An 18,610-nucleotide genomic window follows, 5' to 3' on the forward strand; every position below is an offset into this window, starting at 1 on the left:
TTACTATTATCTCTGTGAAATCACCACCCTGTAGCTTTCCGACAGTCTGCTACTTGTGCCGGATATCTTCTGCACGGAAAGAACAGGGAGGGTGACAGAAAAGGAAAGAGCTAAAAGTGGTCGAATGTGGTCGGAATCTGAGCTCGGGCCATTAGGATCTAGTAGACACCTCTACGGAAGCCACAACGACAACTGCACGATAATGATCAGTCGATTCTCTGCTGACCGCGGCTGGCCTTCCGGCCCTCTATACTGGGTCCAGGCCCAACCTTCACGGAAGTCGACGTTGCTTTGGCGCTACTATACTATCTTCCCTGGCACCTCGGCCGTGAACCACATCAGGACATTCTGTGCTTGTCCTGTTTGCCACGCCGCCGCCCAACAGCAGTCTGCTTCTTTCGACCATCGAGTAAGGCATCTAGGGGTCCTGCAGACAGACAGCCCCATCGACCGAGACAACACGCTAGCAAGCGATCGAGTACGAGCATGGAAACCCCCTAGACGGGCAGAAGAATAGACCACCTACTATCTCGTCTCCACTGCGGCTGGACCGATCCTTAGTTGCCTTGGTACCCGCATAAGGATGAATATGTTTGGGGATCTGCGTTCTTCTGCGACAGTTTTCCGGCGAAGGAAAGAAGGAGCCGCACTTCCGCGTGCAAGACATCGCCGGTAACAAGTATGGCACTCAGAACCAGGCCGGATTTGAAGCAGCAGCCTTGGTCGCCCAGCACAGTTAGAAGCAGGTCAAAAAATTCTACGATACGGCCCAACCATCACCCTTAGCTAAACGGGGCGATAGAAAAGACGTCTCGGCGAATTTTCACTGTCTGGGCTGTCATTACGACGTGCACCCGTGGCCAACAGACACACATTGACGCAGAAGCGTATTCGTGCCGAGACTGTGTAGCGTGCTCGTATCGTTCACGGCGACCCACCTACACGATTTGATTGGGCGTTTGCCATGCATTCATCCAGTCCACCAGCTGACCACAGCCGCTATAGCGTGCTAAGAAAATAATAGGGGGCATATTTCATAAAGTACTCTTGTGTAGCACATCCTTCTCGTGCTTGGCTTGCCCAGAACAAACACACCCACCTATAAGGTCATCCACAGTCTTCACTCATAAAGTACATTTTGAATGTACTCAGAGTCTGCACATGTGTAAGGTTGTGTGTTTGGGCCTATTACAAGGTGTCTTAACCGAGAGCGTGCCCTTGGCTTCTTTTTTCTCGGATTTCTCGCACTTTACATCATCGACTACGACCACGACGAATCTAATAATACAGTGTACACCGCACAAATCCGAGTACGAATTAAGTAATCGTTGAGCGCGCCACCTCTTGGGCTTGACCATCTGGATCGTGCTCTATGCGCACGCCCCCCCCCCCCCCCCCCTGGACAAAAGTATGGCATTTAGTCTACTCCGTACCAATCGACTTCCTCAAGAACCTGGGCCCCATCGAATAGGAAGCTCCTCTGTGCTCTATCTCGTCCTTCTCTGCAAGCGGAATGCTCTGCTTCCCGATACCACCCACTCATTTAAAGCTTCCACGTCCCCGTTACTCTTCAACCGTTCTCAAACCATTCCCAAGTGTCTTTCAAGTTTTCCAACCCATCCGCCAAGCATAGTGGAAACTGCTGATTAGCGGCCCTTTCAACCTTTGAGCAACGTGAAACACGTTGCAGAGCCGTTGATCTCATCCTTTTTCCTCCTTCACCTACCCCTCTCACACTACCAGTCATGGCCGTCTTGAGCCTCACGAAGAGAGGCCGGAAGACAGCAAAGGATACAGCCCAGACCCAGGCAGAGACGCAGAACGAGCAGCCACCACGAACGAAGTATTGGCATGTTCCGACCCACGCGGCAACTGATGCCCTCCTCGGCGCCCCTTCTGGCTGGAACCGGGAAGATGCGTCCAAGATCCGCGAGCACAATCGGAGACGCAGTGCCATCAACCTGGCCGCCCAAGGAAATGCAACCGGGTCACGCCAAAACATGCTGAGCCCTCTGCATGTAGACATAGCCCACAGCTACAGTACCAGAAGCTTGGACGGAGCCGGCGTTGGAAGCAGCAACGGTGCCAGCAGTCCCAGCAGCGCCAGCAGCAGCAGAGGTCCCGGCCAGTGGTCACGATCCAACAGCGGCCTCTCCAAGGTGTCATTTCCAGCCGGGCCAGCAAACCCGGTGGTGCACATGTCGCAGAGCTACAAGAGCATGGACGCTGCACTGCACAAGGACGGCTTGCTCACGCCGGCGTCGGCATCCCGACCCGGATCAGTTCTCCGAGCGTCTGCCTCAGGGAGACAAGTCGACTACGATCCCAAAAGTCGGATACCGACTGTGCCGTCATTGGGGTCGCTGGCAGCGTCTGCATCACTTTCGTCTGGCGCACAGGAACGCAAAGGTGCCTCATCTTCCTCATCCACCTCCACATCATCTTCCTCGTACCCTTCTCATGCCACCAACACCAACAACTCTTCCAACACGTCCTTGTCAGAACCGCGCCCTGATTCGGGAATGTTGCCAGATGCCAAAGATAAAGGCAAGGGAAGACGTTAGGGCTAACAACACCAAATTTTCTTTACGACAGACTTGTTTTTGTACGGCAACTCCGATGTTTTTGAGATGAAGACTATACAAAAACAACCAGACCATCACGCCAGTGCCGTGCTGTCAAGTGACGGCCCGTCGTCGCTGTCGCTGACGTTCCCTGCACAGCAGGACCGGTCTACCCTTCCGTGCTCCCAATCACCCGCACCACGTTCGCGGTTTGGCAGAATCGTTCGCAGTGGTGCCGCTGCTGTCGCTGTCTAGAAGGCCTTGGTCAAAGCCCCATCTGCTCGAAATTCCTTGACTATAGTTGCTGCAGGATCAGGGTCAAGAGCAGCAACATTTTACTATATTAAAGCAACAACGGGATTTTTTGGGAGTAAGATAGAACATACGCATATGAAGCAGATTGAGTCAGACGCTTCCGGTTTGGTCAACCTCCTTGCAACTTTTTTTCACGAATTAATGACATTTATCTCCCTGAAGATAAAGAATCCACTTTAAATACAGGCTTTTGGTCTTTGCTTTTGATGTATCAGTTTGTTTGTGCCATACGACGTAATATCGACATGCGATAAGTCTAACACCTTTCGGGACACTGCGAGCAAGAATATTGCATTTGGTCATATGATGTTGTTGCTGCTATAACTACTCTCCACATTTAGTGCTTGTTTCCTAGTTATAGAGAAATAGACAATAATACCGCCAACAAAGAAATACTGCGGGGATTTAGTCCGATATATAATAGAGAAGGGTCCAGCCTCTTTAACTTCCCATACGCCTAAGCGCAATTGTTGGATCTCGGCGCTTCCGGCCCAAAAGCTTGGGCTGAACGGACGTCTAGAACTGCTCAACAAGCTTTTTCGAAGCCAGTCACCGGCGGGGCTCAAACCGGCAGGATTTGGAAAACTCGTTTAAACGGCGTACTCACTGGCCTTCGTTTTTTACGGCCACCAAGCCGCGCAGGGGTCTGTTTTTTCACTCGTTCGACGGCGAGAAACGTGCAAGCAGAGGGTCCATATATGGGGCCTTGTGACGATTGTGCGCAGCATCTGTTCTGCCCTTTCTTTGGAGAAAGTGCCTGGTTTGCAAACTTACAAATTGAACAAAGGCGTTCCGATCCTAAGCTAGATGCAGGAGCTTATTGCCTATTTGAGTAGCCTTGGCTGTTGTTGTCTATGCTGGTAAAGACACTCGTGCTTCAAGAGAGATAGCAGACACGCCGGATTTGGGGCGTGAGGGACGAGTGGTAACGGGTGGCCTGCCCTTTGCAGCTTAGTATCTCGGATTATTGCCATGATTTCCCTAGTTTGGGTGGCTTTGCGAAGCTAGGAGACGACGGAACGGATGTGGGGAGGCACTTGCGCTTGGTAAAGTACGGAGTACTCCGTATTAGAGGAGTGAGATTAGAATCCACGTGCACCGGAAAAACAAGTGTCCGTATTATTCTGCCGAGGCGGTGTGATTTTTTTTCTGAAAAAAAGTCGGCAAAAGCTAAGAAGAAAAAAAGCTTCCTCACATGCGTTGACTTCGTACCAAACTCCATCGTTCAACCTACCTCGCTTTTTCCAGCCTCACATCCATAGTCACCGGCAGTGAACCTTCCGCAGGCGAGCCACCAGACGGATATCTCATACCAATCCTCTCGCTTATAACCTTCCCATACTCGTTTCCGTTACATTTTTTGGATCCCTTAAAATGTCTGCCAACAAGGAATCTGCTGGTAGGCCTCCCCACCCCATTGTGATCTGTCGGGTGTCCTGGAGGATTCTAACGTTTGATTTCATGCAGCTTGGCCTCTGGCTGATGCGGCCCTGACCCAGGAGATCCTCGATCTGCTCCAGTCGGCCACTCACTTTCGCCAGGCCAAGAAGGGTGCCAACGAGGGTGAGTTTTTCTTTGTTCTACTTGCGCATCTGCGCATCAATTATCTGCTCTAGATTTTGTTATTAACAATGCGCGCTTCTACAGTCACCAAGGCCCTGAACCGCAACACCTGCGAGATCGCGATCCTTGCCGCGGACGCCAACCCGCTGGCCATCCTGCTGCACATCCCGCTTCTGTGTGAGGATAAGAACACGCCGTATGTGTTTGTGCCGAGCAAGGTGCAGCTTGGCCGCGCCTGCGGTGTCAGCCGCGCCGTGATTGCGGCCAGCATCAACACCAACGAGGCCAGCGACCTGGCCGGCCCGATCAAGGCTCTCAAGGACAAGGTCGAGCGTCTGGCCATCTAATTGGGAAGCTGACTGACCGTGCCGGTGGAGCGCTTTGTGTCTTCTCTTCCTTGGCATAGCTGGAATTTGGAATGCGCCTGATGAAGCCCTCACAATAGAGAGGCTGTCAGCTGCAGGTGGAACAGAAATATATGACCTGAAAGACGCAATGTAGCATGTAGGCCGTCGAGAATGCCATAAATGGTCCTGGAATAGTTGCAAAGCTTGCGTGGCATTGGGATAGAAATTTTTTAGTCTCTGACAATTCAGCGAATCTGCGGCTGTATCATGCAAAGGCCATTGCGCATACGAACGAGACCACGTGTGTCACCGTACCGCCACGTTGTAATCAAGTGCAAGAGAGACAGTTTGGCACTACGTAAGCTATGTAATGTACTTACGACACTTTTGTTACTACGACGTATGTAATGTTGCACGCCCGTGTGTACGTTCAGCCTTCCTGCCACCTTTGCTTGCCACGGCTGCCGCTCTTGCTGTCGAGAGCATCCACAAACAGACTAGGTCATATTACAGTGGGTCAATGGGGGATCGGTAGGGATTCGAGTGCAACACAATACGAATCGAATAGCAGAAACAGAAGCTGCCACCTTGCTCTAACGGGCCCTGCATTAAGAGCTATCCGCTACAAGTCAATGGCGAATTTACAACTCCAATACGGGTACTCCATACAACGCCGCAAATCAACACGGGCTCGCATCTTGTCTGTTTTGTGTATATACCGTGAGAATCGCTCAAATAAAGGCAGCTGTGAGCGTACGACACCGGACCCTCTTTCTGCTCAGGATGCGCCACGGCTGTTCATTGCAGCTGAGAAAGACCTGAGCAGAAGGTGAGCCAGGAGCGAGACGAGACACGAGACACGAGAGAGCGATAGGAGAAAGGAAAGACGGAAGCTATGGCGGACGCTCTTGCGCTCATGTCTGAGCTGCCGGGCGCCTTGTACGGCATGCTATCGGCGATGTCGTTGCCGGCGTTGCTGGCCCTCATGACAGGCAGCCTGCTGCTCATGGTGGCGGGGGCCTATGTGATTCTGTGTCAGGCGGCACCTCTGCCGCGGCTGTCGCTGCCGTCGGAAAAGACGTACCGGACGAGCGATAGGGCGGGCGTTGCGGTGACGCGCCAGCTGCCCTGCTGGTACGACAAATGGCTGGCAGAGCGGCATCTGGCGGCGGGTGAGACGGCGGGCGAGACGACAGACAGCGGCTACGACCTGAATGCGATCGAGCCGGCCGAGGTGGCACTGACGGTGGTGGTGCCGGCCTATAACGAGGCGCTGCGGATCCTGCCGGCGCTGGAGGAAATGGTCGAGTACTGCGACCGGCGGTTTGGCCGAACAGCTGCTGCTGCAGACAAGACGGCCAGCGGGGTCGTTTTGGCACCGACGACCGGCTATGAGATCCTCATCATCGACGACGCCAGCTCGGACGGGACGGCCGAGGTGGTACTGGACTACGGGCAGCAGCACGGGCTGCACGACGTATTGCGAGTGATCCGGCTGGCGCGCAACCGCGGCAAAGGCGGTGGGGTGACGCATGGGTTCCGACACGCGCGAGGCATGCACATTGTGTTTGCCGACGCAGACGGAGCGTCGCGGTTCGGCGACCTCGACCGCCTGCTCGAGGGCTGCGCCATGGTGGTGGACGCGTCGGGTCGCGGCGTCGCTATCGGCAGCCGGGCACACCTTGTGGGCAGCGAGGCGGTGGTGCGGCGGTCGGCGCTGCGCAATTTCTTGATGAAGTCGTTCCACTTTGTGCTCACGATCCTGACGCCGCCGGCAACGTCGCGCATCCGCGACACCCAGTGCGGCTTCAAGCTCTTCAGTCGGCCGGCGCTGCCGCACATTGTGCCCTACATGCACACCGAGGGCTGGATCTTCGACATTGAGATGCTCATGCTGGCCGAATCGGCGCCGGCCACGCCGGTCGTGGCCCATGATGGCACCGTCATCGGCACCAGTCCCGGCATCAAGGTGGCTGAGGTGCCCATCCACTGGCACGAGGTCGACGGGAGCAAGATGAACCTCGTCCAGGACAGCATCCGCATGGCTATCGGCCTGACCGTGCTGCGCGCTAGCTGGATGTTGGGCGTCTACCGTCGACGGCTGGCGTGAGTGACAGGGGGGTGGACTGGGGGACAATAGAGACAATGGAAGAGATCTCCAATGGAGTTGCAACAGTAGTTTTGCCGGCCACAATTGAACGATGAGATCAATTTATATTATAGCCAAACAACCCTGTGCATCGTACGAATATGTCTTCCTTTATTTTGTTAGATGAAGAGTAGTAAGGTGATGCGTAATAGCAGATGTTTTTTTTACATTTAAAGCAGTTAAACCAAGCCTGTTAAGAGGCAAAGGTACGGAGTATGGATTGCTCCAATACCTAAAAGGAGTATACACTTTTTATTGTGATTGGCTAAATGATATTTAGGCCTTGTACTTCAGTACGAATAAGTGGGTATAATGATAAAAGAGCCCCTTTCAATAAAGATTCTCGTTCGAAAAGACAAGCTACGTGCAATGCCGTGACAATAGCAAAAACAGGTTCATTTCTAGTAGGAAACCGACCAGGTGCTGAAGAAGTCGAGCATCTGAGCTGTGATCATCTTTTTGGTCTTGCGGATTTGGTCCTCGAACATCTCGGTGGTCAGGAGGACGGGCTCGGCGTCTGGCCGGACTTTCCGCTCTTTCTGCTTCTTCATCACGGCCGCGAGGCCGACCTCGTGACAGATGCCGACGAGCTCAGCACCGGAGAACTTGTCGGTAAGGCGGGCGAGGTGGTCCATGTCGAACTCGGGACTGACGCTCATGCCCTGAGCCCAGGTCTGGAGAATGGCCCGGCGGGCCTGCTCGTTGGGCGGGGGAACGTAAAAGTGGCGCTCGAGACGGCCGGGTCGGAGGAGAGCGGGATCGAGGCTTTCGGGGCGGTTGGTGGCGGCGACGACAAAGACCTTGGACAGCGTCTCGAAACCGTCGAGCTCGGACAAAAGGGCGGGCACAACCTGGGGTCCACGGTTGGATGAGGCGCTCTTGTCGCCAAAATCGGAGCGGCGGCCGGCAACAGCGTCAATCTCATCGAGGAAGATGACGGCCGGCGCAGCTCGTTTGGCACGCTCAAACAGCTCGCGGATGCCGCGTTCCGACTCGCCCACATACTGGTTCAGCAGCTCGCCACCTTTGACGGAAAAGTAGTTGAGCCCGCTCTCGGTGGCCAGAGCCTGTGCCGTCATCGTCTTGGAGCAGCCGGGAGGCCCGTAGAGCAAAAAGCCGCGCGGGCTGGACTTTAAAAGACTGGCGTACTCTTCCGGATCGTTCAGCATATCCACCGCGCTCTGCAGCGCCTCCACCAGCGCTGCCTGCCCGTGGATCTGGTGCCAGTACACCGGCCGCGGCTTGATGTTGATCCCGTCCATCCGGGCGGGCACTGCTGACTGCAGGACCACGTCAAAGTCCTGGTCTATGAGACACTGCTGGGCCATGTCGCCTGTTTCCTTGATGCGGGCCCGCTTCTTTTTCGAGGCTTTGTAGAACAAGCTCCGCAGCTCGTGGCCGTTGAAGGCGTGCGTCTTGAGGCTGAGCTCGCGGATCATCGCGTCGTGGCTCGCTGGTGGCAGCGGCATGTCAAAAGACCGCAAAATGGCCTGCCGCGTTTCCGTGTCGGGGAACGGAATGGTGATCGAGTCGTCCAGCCGGCCGGGTTGCCGCAGCTCGGCCGGGATGTCTCGCGTGTAGTTTGTGCATGTGACAATAACAACGAGCTGGGGGCCCGTGACTGCTGCCTGGGCGAGCTGGTCCAGCAGCTTGCTCAGCAGTTGGATCACGGCCGCCCGGTTCGCCCGCTCCTCTGACAGCAGCTTCTCGATGTTGTCAATCGTAATCATGCTCGGCATATGCTCGGCCGCCTCTGTGAAGATGTCCTGGATCGCCGACAGCTTCTCGCCCGGTTGGATGTGGTATGCTCGGCCCCAGTCCAAGGCCGCGAGTCGTTTCAGAAGCATCGTCTTGCCCGTGCCCGTGTCGCCCTGCAGCACCACTGCGCACGACTCGCCCGGGACCCGGTGGTCGCCGGTCGGGTCGAGGAAGAGCAGAAATTCGTTCAGCAGCTCCACCGTGCTCTCCAGCCCGACGATCGGGTCGACTTGCAGCCTCTGTGGTGCTGCCCTGACCATGGCTGTCGAGCCGGTTGCCGAGACAGAGCTGCTGGCTGGCCGGAGCGCCAGCGAGTGCGACGGAAAGCGAACTTTTGTCTGATCGACGCAGAACCGAGCCAGCTTGTTGGTCTCGCCGTTCACCGTCTTGACGGCAAAGTCCCGTCTCGTCCGCCGGCGCTTGACGTCGCGAAGTATCATTCCCGGAAACACGACTTCTGCCGCATCTAGCTGCTCCTCGATGTGCTCCATCCACAGTGGAAGCTTCTCCGGGTCAGACGCAACCGGCTCGAGACCCTCCCGCTTCGTCACGTCCTCTACCACGACCTCGGCCGCTTCTGGCACCGCGTCGAGACCGTTCTCGGCTGCAAACGTGATGCGACACTTTTCTGCCGAGCCAAAGCCGCACGCTTCGCGAAATACCTTGGACACGCGGCCGAGATTTCTTCTGAGCGGGTCCGGAGACGCCCATAGGCTGGCCTCTCGCCTTACCGGTACTGACGAGCCATCGCCGTCAATCTTCTCGACGATACACAAGCGGCCGCTTTCGAGGGCCCCGGTCAGAAAGAGTAGGTTGTCTTTGCTGACCAGAATTCTGCCGCACGCCTTGGCTGCCGGCTCAGTCTGATACGAGGTGAGGGTCACCTCGATGGATTTTACCATGCTGTATTCTGCTGTTGTCTGTTCTATCAAGTTGTTCTCTAATGTGCCACTGGCATTTTGACAAGCAGGATGTCCACCATCTCGTAAACGGAGATTTTGCTTGGGATTTTATTTTATTTATCGGGGCTACTAAGTAAATACGGCTTATGATTGGCTACGTTAGAGAGTTAGGTTAGCCTGCTGTATTCTGCCAGTAAGTCTTTAAGCCAATCGCTCTTCATGCTCACCTTTGCCTAATGGCGTAATTCGACAGTAAGGGAAGATAGGTCTACCTTGCTCTCTACGGAGTACGGAGATATATAAGATCGGATCACAGTAGGACTCTTGTATCAATGAAAACATTGCAATGCCTTCTACGTTTCTATATTTGATCACATATATCATAAGAGCAGCAACATAAGAAAAGATTATCATATTTTGTTTTTCTTAGCGCAACTAATGCCGTATTCTTTATATAGAGGAGTTAGAATAGAGGCTAGTGCAAAGACTGGCACAGAAACTGGCATACAGACTGAGATAATGTTGCAGAGACTGGTGTAGAGAGACTGACTGGCAAGCCGACTGGTCCAGGGGCCACGTGACCTTCTAGGCGGGAGCTGTTTAACAAGTTGTAACCAGTTCTGTATAGTATTTACTAGTCTTTTCAGTTTTTGTGAAGTTTTGTTTTTGCTATTTTACTTCGAATCATTCCCACTCGTAGTGTCTTTATGGTTCTTCTGTCTAAGTTGGACAGGCCACCAAGGGCGCGGCCAAGGGCGGTCCTGTCGCGACGGCGGCGGCGGCCGGTACGTCGGGTAGCTCCCAGCCGTCGAGGTCGAGGCTGTCGAGGCTGTCGGTATGGTGGTGGACGACGGGGTGTTGTGGGGCATCGGCTGAGTCAGCAGACGGACGACGGTGCAGGAACGGCACGTCGTCAAAGTCGACGGGTGCGCAGCCGGCGTCGAGGGCGGCGCGACGCATAATGTCGATGGTGGCGGCCTCGACCTGAACGCGCTGGCTGCTGAGGCGGCGGCGGACGCGGCGGGCGTGGTCGAGGCCGAGCTCGACGGCGAGCAGGGCGCGGCTGCTGTTGCTATGGGGGTCGTAAAAGTCACGTGATTCGTCCATATCATCAACAGGGGGAACATGAGCTGTGCCCCCCATGAGGCGCAGCCGACGGCGGGCCTGCTTGAGGGCGTTGTAGGCGAGGCGCTCAGCCAGGACGGCGGCGGTGGCAGCGTCGACGGTCATGCGAAGGCCCTCGGCGTCGGCCAGGCGAGCATAGGCAGCGATGAGGACAGCAAAGTTCCAGACGTTGTAGCCGGGCCGACCGCCAGCAACGGGGGTGTTGGCGGCCGACAGGGCGAGAGCGACGGCACCGCGCATGTGGCCGGCCTTGAAGACGCAGAAGGCGGCACGGTTGAGGGCCAGGTCGGACACGCGCACATCGCTGGCCTCGAGCTGAGCCAGGATCGACTGCACAGCCGCAGCAGCACCGTTTCGGCCACGCCGAGCACTCGCAGCCGGGCCCTCGACGTCGATGCAGGCCACGGCCACATAGGCGGCAGCACCGTCAATATCCTGGCCGCCCAGCTGGGCCGTCCGCAGCAGCTCGATGGCCGTGTCGAAGCTGCCTCGTCCGCTGGCCTGACGCGTCGCTGCGGCTACGGCTAGCTTCAGACACCGCTCGCTCGCCTGCACGCCGCTGTGTGTCGCTCGTCGGTACAGCCGCACGGCTTTGGACACCATGCCCGTGGCAAAGGCGTGCTTCATGCTCAGAAACAGGCTCTCCTCGTCCAGGAAGCGCCCCGACATCGACAGCGGCGACACAAAGCTGGCCGTACTCGCCGTGCTGGCAGTGCTGACAGTGCTGATGGTGCCGACAGTGCCGACGTTCCCGATTGGCGTCACCGTGCTGCCGACAATTCGCTTGCCCCCCGTCCGCAGCGACAGAATGCGTCCCTTGACCGGCCGGCCCATGTACCGGGCGTCCGAGATGGCTGCGTGCGTCATGATCGTCTGCGTCACCCGGTCCTCAAAGTTGGGGCTTAGCACGCACAGCTTGCGGTACATTGTGCGCAGATCGCGGAACCCAAACTTCCAGTGCTTGCGGCAGCTGTTGAGAATCGCGTTGCTGAAGGCCGCGTCCACTTCAAAGCCCGCCTGGGCACAGTACTCCAGCCAGCCGACAAACGACTGCACCTCTCGCAATGCACCGTACTCGTGGGCCAGTAGTGTGACCAGTCGTCGACCTGGCGGGATGCCTAGCCCGTCGATGTAGCTCTTGAGAAAGTCCTCTGTCTCGCCGATCGTGTGCGTTCGTGTGTACTCCTTCACAATCGGCACAAACACCCGCTCCGTGTCCTCGGCCACCAGACCCCGACCCCCTGACGACATGGCTGCCGTCACTGCCATCCCGAACCGTGCTCGCACCCCCTCCCAGTCGCCCTGCTTGGCCTGCTGTAGCGCAAAGAGCCCCTGCACCCGGATGTCATCGGCCATCGCCGCGTTTGTTGCTCTGAGCGTCGCTAAGAAGTCCTCGGCCTCGTCTGTTCGGCCTGCCTCCAGCGCAATCTGCACCATCACCCGGTACACCCCGTCTGGGTAGTGTACTCTTGCTGCCAGCCCGCCACCTTTGCTCGTCACCAGCGCCGTGAACCGCTGCTGCACCGCCTCGTAATCTTGCCCCTTTCGCCACTGGCAGTGCAGCAGCTCCGTCACCCAAGACGTGCGCATCTGCCGGTCCGACGACCGCACCGTCGACAGAAATCGCAGGATCTCGCCCGCCTTGGCCGTATTGGTCAGCCGCACTGCATCCACCACGCGGTCGCCCAGCTCTAGAAAGCCGCTGGTCGGCAGCTTGACCGCCGCCTTTGGCTTGGCCAAGTACGCCCACACAATCAGCTTGTACCGTTCGGTCTCGTGCAGCCGCTTGATGTACCAGAGCATGAGCCCCGACATCTCCCCGTCGTATGCCACAATGGCTGCGTATACGCTCTTGATTAGCCGCCGCTTGCCCACTGCAAAGGCACGTTCCAGCAGCTGCCGTGCCAGCGGAACGAACTCCGTTGCTGATCGAGACCGCGACCCCACCAGGTGAGGCAGGAATAACCATATCGCTTTTCGCAGCTGCCGGACAGCCGTATCGTCCAAAGCGTCATTGTCTGCTTCTGTATCTTCACTCTTTTCTCTGGCGGCCATGAGCTCGTTCGACGGAATGAGAGAAGCTACTACTGGTAGGGGATTGTGCGCAAAGTATGCCTCCTCGTCGAGCTGCAGGTTCTGTACCGCTAGCCGCAAGACCTCCTGCGCAAGATCCATGCGACCCGCTTCCTGACAACCTCGACAGAGAGCAGAAGATGCATCCCGGAGAGCCTGTAACTGGTCTGCAGGAATAGATAGAGCATCCTCGGAAGAGCTGGAAAACAAGCATTCCGTAGACAGCAGCACCTTTACGGCCGCTTCCAGTCTGGCCGGACTGTCTGCCGCTATCAGCTCGACAAGCTGGGCAGTTACAACAGGCAGGTCAGCGAGTCCGACAGCAGCAGCAGCGGTGCCGTTGGGGACAGCGTTCTGCGGTCGCAACATTGGCCGTATCCGGGACTTGTACCCGTCGGCCTGCTGCACAAGGGAAGGAAGTGGCTGCTGTATGTGGCGCGAGTCGAGCTGTTGCGTATGGGGCTGTTCCACCGGCCCTGGCTTGTCCTTCTCTTCGGCACTGGGTGTCGACGCTGCGAGAAGCAGCCGTTCCTGTCGGGACAGCCGCTGCGCATTGGTATCGGCAGCCTTCCAATGGACCACACCATTCTCGACTGTCAGACTGCCTTCTTCCTCGAGAGCGTCGGCCAGCGCATTGCTGTCGGAATGGTATCGTCGAGCCGACCGGATACAGTTGCCGTTGTGGATGGCGCTGCGGGCCATATTAATGCGGCGCCGCCGGTCTTCGGTGATCAGTGCGAGCGTGCATGATGTGCCGAGAACAATACCGCGCAGCGCCCGGAGAGCCGCCTTGGACGGGACAGGCAGCGGTGTGTTGGCCGACATGGTGGCATTGGCTTCGAGAAGCCGAGGAAATCGAAGTAAACGAGTGCGAATTGCGGGAAGACGAACCAGACGCAGAGCCAAGACCAGGGCCCATAGTCCTAGGGAGAAAAAGAAAGGGGGAATTTGACAGAGGAGAGAAAATAGGCCCCAGGTAAAAGGTCGGCACCCCAGATGGCGTGGTGAGGCAACGGTAAAACAAAGACGGACGTTTTAGAGATTGTGAAGTTATAAAACTTTATTGGTGGTACGATTTGCCGGAGAGCGTGGACCAATCAAAAGAAATCCACTTTTGCACCTCTCACTGATTACGTAAGGACACGCACCAAACCAGTCTTAAGAGAGGATTTGTATGTAAAGGTCTATGTAGGTCTAGCAGATCACATCTGCCCTGTCTAAGCGGTATATACAGCAAATGAAACCGTGTCCACCCAGAAACGCCCTGCCCATTGACTTTTTTCTGCCCTGGTCCAAGTTAGAAGCGCTATTAGTACATTGTGTCGCCGGGCTTGCTGACTCAGCCGTCTGCCTGGTGCTCACAGCACGTCCAGCTCTGGCCGCGGCCCCGGTGGCAGCAGCTCGTCCAGCTTGCGCAGGATGGTCTGGTACAGCAGCAGCATGCAGCCGCTCTGGATGCTCGTCCACACTACACGGGGGCCGATGCCGCGGAACCAGCCGCCGACGCCCTCGGTGCGGTAGATGAGCTTGAGGCCGGTGTAGACCGACGACGTCTTGAGGCTGACGGCACCGGGACGCGGCGTATGGGTGGAGGGCGACGACGTCGAGATGAGACGCTTCTGTGGAGGTGTGTTGCCGGACTTGGGCGCCGTTTGGTTGGTTGAAGTTGTTGTTGTCGTTGTGGCCACCTCCGGGTTCACTTGCGTCTGCAGCCGGGTCTTGACCACGTCCAGGGGACAGGTGATGGCGCCAGCGAGACCACCAGCACCGGCACCCGTCAGAAACTCGAGCGGCAAGCCGATGTCACGGCTCTGCTTCCAGTGGCGTGCCCCGTTCTGGGCCTGCTCCCAGAACATGAACTGCAGGGCTGAGAAGGGCAGATCGCGGAAGAGCGTGGCCTTGTAGCCGTAAAAGAGGGCTGGCAGGCCCTCGATGCGGGCAATGGTGCGAGCCGCATCCGTCATGCCGTGGTAGTTGTAGCCTGAGTGGAAGTACGGGTTGTTGTGGCGGCCCTGCAGCTGCAGCCGGGTCTTGAGAACCTCGGACGGCACGTACACGACCGATGCGCCGAGGTCGCCGAGGAAGCCGCCCACCAGATACGCAATGTTGGGCGTCACGCCGGCATCGATCATGTGCCGCTTGCTGAACTCGTACGTGCCAAAGAAGATGACCGTGCCGGGAAAGGACCCCAGCAGCGCCGGGAGCCAGCCGCTGTACAGCCCGCGTCGAATGCCTTCCTGCCGCAAGATGGTGTAGTACGACGATCCGAGCGAGGTGTATTTGGGCGGAATGTGCGGGTCGCCCTGCTGCCGTGTCTTGACCGTGTCGAGCGAGTGCATGAACATGTCGCCGCAGGTCCCGCCGAGGCCGCCGGCAAGCATGGACTGTCAGGCAGGGGCGCCACCGTCAGCATCGATTGCATCGCCGGCCGTTAGGCCGATGTCAGGAAGAGAGATTGGCTCACATGCAGGTACGGCGGCCGCCCCTCGTAGTCATTATCACCGGTGCCAGTCACCATCGTGGCTCGTCCTGGCTTGGTTTTAGATACCCGCGCTTTGCAGGTAGATTCTCCGACAGCAAGCTCGTCTGCAGCCAACATCCATTGCCCCGGGTCGCGAACAAGAGAGGGCAGAGCACAGGCCTCCGGAGGGGCAATTGTGATCCTCAATGCCGGACACGAAAGGAGGGAGACGATCGCGGGCTCGTCGAGGCCGGGAATCGGAAGCCGTCGGCGGCAAGGGAGACGCAGGGTGCTCGGAAAGCGTGTCAGCCTCTGCTTTGCTGGATGCCTTACGACTTTTCTCCGACACTATTTTCAACCTTGTAATTTTTTTCTGCCGCTGCGCAGAGGAGCGCTGGCCAATCAAAACGTGTAGCGGTCCGATTATGTTCCTGACTGCCTGTTTGGGGACGCTGAAGCGCTGTTATGTCCGAACGAATGGCTCCGAAAGCCTCGACGACAGCCAAATAGGACCAATTGATGCTACAGCAAGCCGGGGACGGTCCAAAACGGACTCGGTTTTCGATGCTTCACACTCCCGGAACCTTTACATGCAGGATGGCTTGCGCAGGTAGCTGTATTGCATTTGGTGCCGTGTAGCTTCATCCCAGCCTTTCCCCCCAATGCACTTCCCTCCATCTAAATCGACAAAGCAGACGCTGGATTAGACATGCATGCGAATCCCTGTCTCAAGACGTAGCCGTTATTCGGTCCTCCAGTGGGTGTTCCCACCAGCGCACCAGGCCAGCCTTGTTCAGTGGCAGTAGGATGTGAGAGAGCCGGCCGGTCACCAGGCCGATGGAGACGGGGCCGTATGTATTGCTGTCGAGGCTGCGGCCCTCGCCCGCGTCGCCTTCCACCCAGACATGGCCAGCCGGCACGCGCACGTATGCTGTCGGATATGGCCGGCGCGTCTGCACGACGTCTCCTTCGAGGCCGATGACACGCTTCACCGACACCACCTCGGGGTGCACCGGGCTCCTGGGAGGTGTCAGAGAGAAGAAGTTCAGGGTCCAAGGCTCAGGGCTCAAGACACTACCGACCTCAAAAAGACAATCATGCCGCGCTGCAGTCCCTCTTGGGCATACAGCTTACAGTTCAGAACCCAGTCGCGCTCCAGCGACTCGCCAAAGTGGCTGTTGAGAAACGGGTGCATCGACGGGCCCTCGATTCGTGTCACCTCCACGACGGCACTGTTGAACCAGACGGCCACCGGCAGCCAGGTCGCAAGGCCGAACAGCCGCCAGTTGAACTGCCGCAGAAATCCGGACCCGAATTCGGACCTGGACGACATGAACACAGATGCCGCGCTGCCTTGGGCTGCTGCTCTCCGGATCCGCGCCCACAGCGAGCCCAGCGCCATGAGAGGGACAGAGAAATGACAAAATTGTGTTGCTTAAGCCGGACAGCCGTGCGAGGTGGTTCCCTTCCGGTCCAAAGACCCCGGGGAGTCGTCGAGGCAAAGCTGTATGGGGAATGGCAAAAAGTCTGGTGATTCGCCGGCTTAGCGCCAGTATCGGATTTATGCACACGCAACAAAATCAGGCCTGAACGTTTGCGCGCATATTATCATCTGCTCTGTAATCCCAGCTATGGCTTCTATCACTGTGCTGCTCCCGAGCCAAAGCCCGTTCCCGAGGCCTCTCTGGTCAGTTCCTTCTTCCGACCAAGGCTCAAATATGCTTTTTGTCTTTCCTTTTCGCCCGTCCTATCTGGTTTGCTCGCAATTGGCTGGACAAAAAAAATCGAGACAAGACTTGGCAGCACACAGATCAGCTGCCGCTGCCACAGGGTTGCGTCCTCTCCTCGCTGTTTTCATTTTTCTCGTCCCGGCCACGGCCGGAGTCCTGAGCCTGGGCTTGGGCTTCCTGCTCGTGCTTGGCGCTTCATGCAATCTCGGGCAGGTCGTCGCCGCTGTCGCTCGCACTGTCGTCGCCGCTGACCTCGGCGTTCTCCCGCTCGCGCTTCTCCATGAGGGCCTGCAGCTCCGCGTCGTCGCTCTCCGTGACCGCCTTGGGCTCCATCTTGACCACGAGCTTGCCGCCGGCAGCCTCAATGTTCGCCCGCACGTCCTCGATTGCCTTTTGCAACCGGCTGATGCCCGTGTTCTTCTCCAGACACGTGTTCGTCAGGACGTACAGCGGCGGCGATACTAGCCGCACCTTGACCTTGTTGTCGTCCGTGTTCTCGGCCTCGGCCGTCGCTAGCGCCGTCTTGATGGCCTCGATGCCCGCATACGAGAAGCAGGTGACCTCCACATCGGCACGCACTTTTGTCGGCTGTGGTGTTAACCGCTTACCAATGTACGACTTGAGCTCCTCGGCCACGGCCTCACTCGGGAAGGTGATGTCGTTCCACACATCGGGGTTCCTGTGCCACTTGTATCAGCCATCATCCCGTCTTGGCAAGCACGCGCGGACAAACGTCCCGGCCATGGTACGTACGTGATGGAAAGCTTGAATGCGTCTAGCGAGTGACCGTACTGCTTGTTCAGTGGCCAGCCGATCGTCTCGTACAGAGCCTCGATGGCCGTCTGCGTCTTCTCGGCCACATGCCGCATGATCGAGTGCACCATCTTGCTCTTGTTGTACCGCTCCTCGCACTTCTTCACGTCTTCCGGCGACACCCGGCGCTTCGACAGATCGATGTAACCCTTCTCCTTGTCCACTCTTAGCACCACCACGCACTCGTTCCGGCCCACTCTAATGAGCTTCTGGATACTGCGAATTCGCCGTCTCGACAGCTCCGAGAGCAGGATCATGCCGTCGATATCATCGTACTCGAGGAGCTTCACGTACGCGCCCATGTCGGCGATCTGTTTCGCGTCGGATGCCGGTTAGCAGGCTGGCCCTTGTCTCTGCCCCGCACGCGACGTCATGATATTGCGCCTCTTCCCTCCTATCGAGAAACGCCCCCCCTTCGGATGACGCTTACCTGGCGAACGTTGACCATAACATAGCTGTCGATTTCTGGGTATTTCTCTGCAAGACGGTCAGCCTGATGTCAGGGCGACGGCCGTGCCTGTGCACAGGAACACCCAAATGCAAAACCCCCTCAATGCAACGGCTTAAGGGAGGGTACCTACCCTCGTAGAACCTGCAGTGGCTGAACGACATCTTGGCGAAGTCTACAAGGCTGGGAGCCTGCTGTTCTCAAAACAATCCAACGGCAAGCTGGGTTATGTAAAGCGGGAGCAGAGGTCGGTAGTTGTATGCTTCGATATACGGCTGTGGAGGATGATTGCACGAGAAAAAATTATAGGCGGGGCTAAGAAGTGGTTGTGAATTAAATTTGGCTTGGTGTACGAGCTATAT

General features: G+C 57.1%; 9 protein-coding genes across 9 annotated transcripts; 4 read left to right on the forward strand and 5 right to left on the reverse strand.

Annotated features, from left to right (window-relative positions):
- Positions 1–202: 202 nt before the first annotated feature.
- Positions 203–740, forward strand: CMQ_2604 (uncharacterized protein; the record flags this gene model as incomplete). Its single annotated transcript, XM_014316682.1, has 2 exons — positions 203–478; positions 621–740. The coding sequence occupies 2 exons, from the start codon at positions 203–205 to the stop codon at positions 738–740; spliced, it is 396 nt and encodes a 131-aa protein (XP_014172157.1).
- A 1,005-nt stretch (positions 741–1,745) lies between these two features.
- Positions 1,746–2,819, forward strand: CMQ_2778 (uncharacterized protein; the record flags this gene model as incomplete). The annotated part of the gene is made up of 2 exons (XM_014316856.1): positions 1,746–2,409; positions 2,596–2,819. 2 exons carry the CDS (start codon positions 1,746–1,748, stop codon positions 2,817–2,819), a joined length of 888 nt encoding a protein of 295 aa, XP_014172331.1.
- Positions 2,820–4,253: 1,434 nt separating this feature from the next.
- CMQ_3199 (snrnp and snornp protein) lies at positions 4,254–4,789 on the forward strand (the record flags this gene model as incomplete). Its single annotated transcript, XM_014317277.1, has 3 exons — positions 4,254–4,278; positions 4,347–4,442; positions 4,527–4,789. The coding sequence occupies 3 exons, from the start codon at positions 4,254–4,256 to the stop codon at positions 4,787–4,789; spliced, it is 384 nt and encodes a 127-aa protein (XP_014172752.1).
- An 895-nt stretch (positions 4,790–5,684) lies between these two features.
- CMQ_2617 (dolichyl-phosphate beta-transferase) lies at positions 5,685–6,899 on the forward strand (the record flags this gene model as incomplete). The annotated part of the gene is made up of 1 exon (XM_014316695.1): positions 5,685–6,899. One exon carries the CDS (start codon positions 5,685–5,687, stop codon positions 6,897–6,899), a length of 1,215 nt encoding a protein of 404 aa, XP_014172170.1.
- A 440-nt stretch (positions 6,900–7,339) lies between these two features.
- On the reverse strand, positions 7,340–9,598 carry CMQ_2757 (aaa family ATPase; the record flags this gene model as incomplete). The annotated part of the gene is made up of 1 exon (XM_014316835.1): positions 7,340–9,598. One exon carries the CDS (start codon positions 9,596–9,598, stop codon positions 7,340–7,342), a length of 2,259 nt encoding a protein of 752 aa, XP_014172310.1.
- Positions 9,599–10,318: 720 nt separating this feature from the next.
- Positions 10,319–13,621, reverse strand: CMQ_2862 (uncharacterized protein; the record flags this gene model as incomplete). Its single annotated transcript, XM_014316940.1, has 1 exon — positions 10,319–13,621. The coding sequence occupies one exon, from the start codon at positions 13,619–13,621 to the stop codon at positions 10,319–10,321; it is 3,303 nt and encodes a 1,100-aa protein (XP_014172415.1).
- A 533-nt stretch (positions 13,622–14,154) lies between these two features.
- On the reverse strand, positions 14,155–15,314 carry CMQ_2577 (mitochondrial carrier protein; the record flags this gene model as incomplete). Its single annotated transcript, XM_014316655.1, has 2 exons — positions 14,155–15,180; positions 15,261–15,314. 2 exons carry the CDS (start codon positions 15,312–15,314, stop codon positions 14,155–14,157), a joined length of 1,080 nt encoding a protein of 359 aa, XP_014172130.1.
- A 671-nt stretch (positions 15,315–15,985) lies between these two features.
- On the reverse strand, positions 15,986–16,659 carry CMQ_2628 (mitochondrial inner membrane protease subunit; the record flags this gene model as incomplete). The annotated part of the gene is made up of 2 exons (XM_014316706.1): positions 15,986–16,277; positions 16,340–16,659. 2 exons carry the CDS (start codon positions 16,657–16,659, stop codon positions 15,986–15,988), a joined length of 612 nt encoding a protein of 203 aa, XP_014172181.1.
- A 523-nt stretch (positions 16,660–17,182) lies between these two features.
- On the reverse strand, positions 17,183–18,412 carry CMQ_3061 (translation initiation factor 2 alpha; the record flags this gene model as incomplete). The annotated part of the gene is made up of 4 exons (XM_014317139.1): positions 17,183–17,666; positions 17,741–18,111; positions 18,231–18,277; positions 18,382–18,412. The coding sequence occupies 4 exons, from the start codon at positions 18,410–18,412 to the stop codon at positions 17,183–17,185; spliced, it is 933 nt and encodes a 310-aa protein (XP_014172614.1).
- Between the last annotated feature and the right edge of the window lie 198 nt (positions 18,413–18,610).

Source organism: Grosmannia clavigera (genome assembly GCF_000143105.1).
Source record: "Grosmannia clavigera kw1407 unplaced genomic scaffold GCSC_144, whole genome shotgun sequence".
In the NCBI taxonomy this organism is placed as follows: domain Eukaryota; kingdom Fungi; phylum Ascomycota; class Sordariomycetes; order Ophiostomatales; family Ophiostomataceae; genus Leptographium; species Leptographium clavigerum.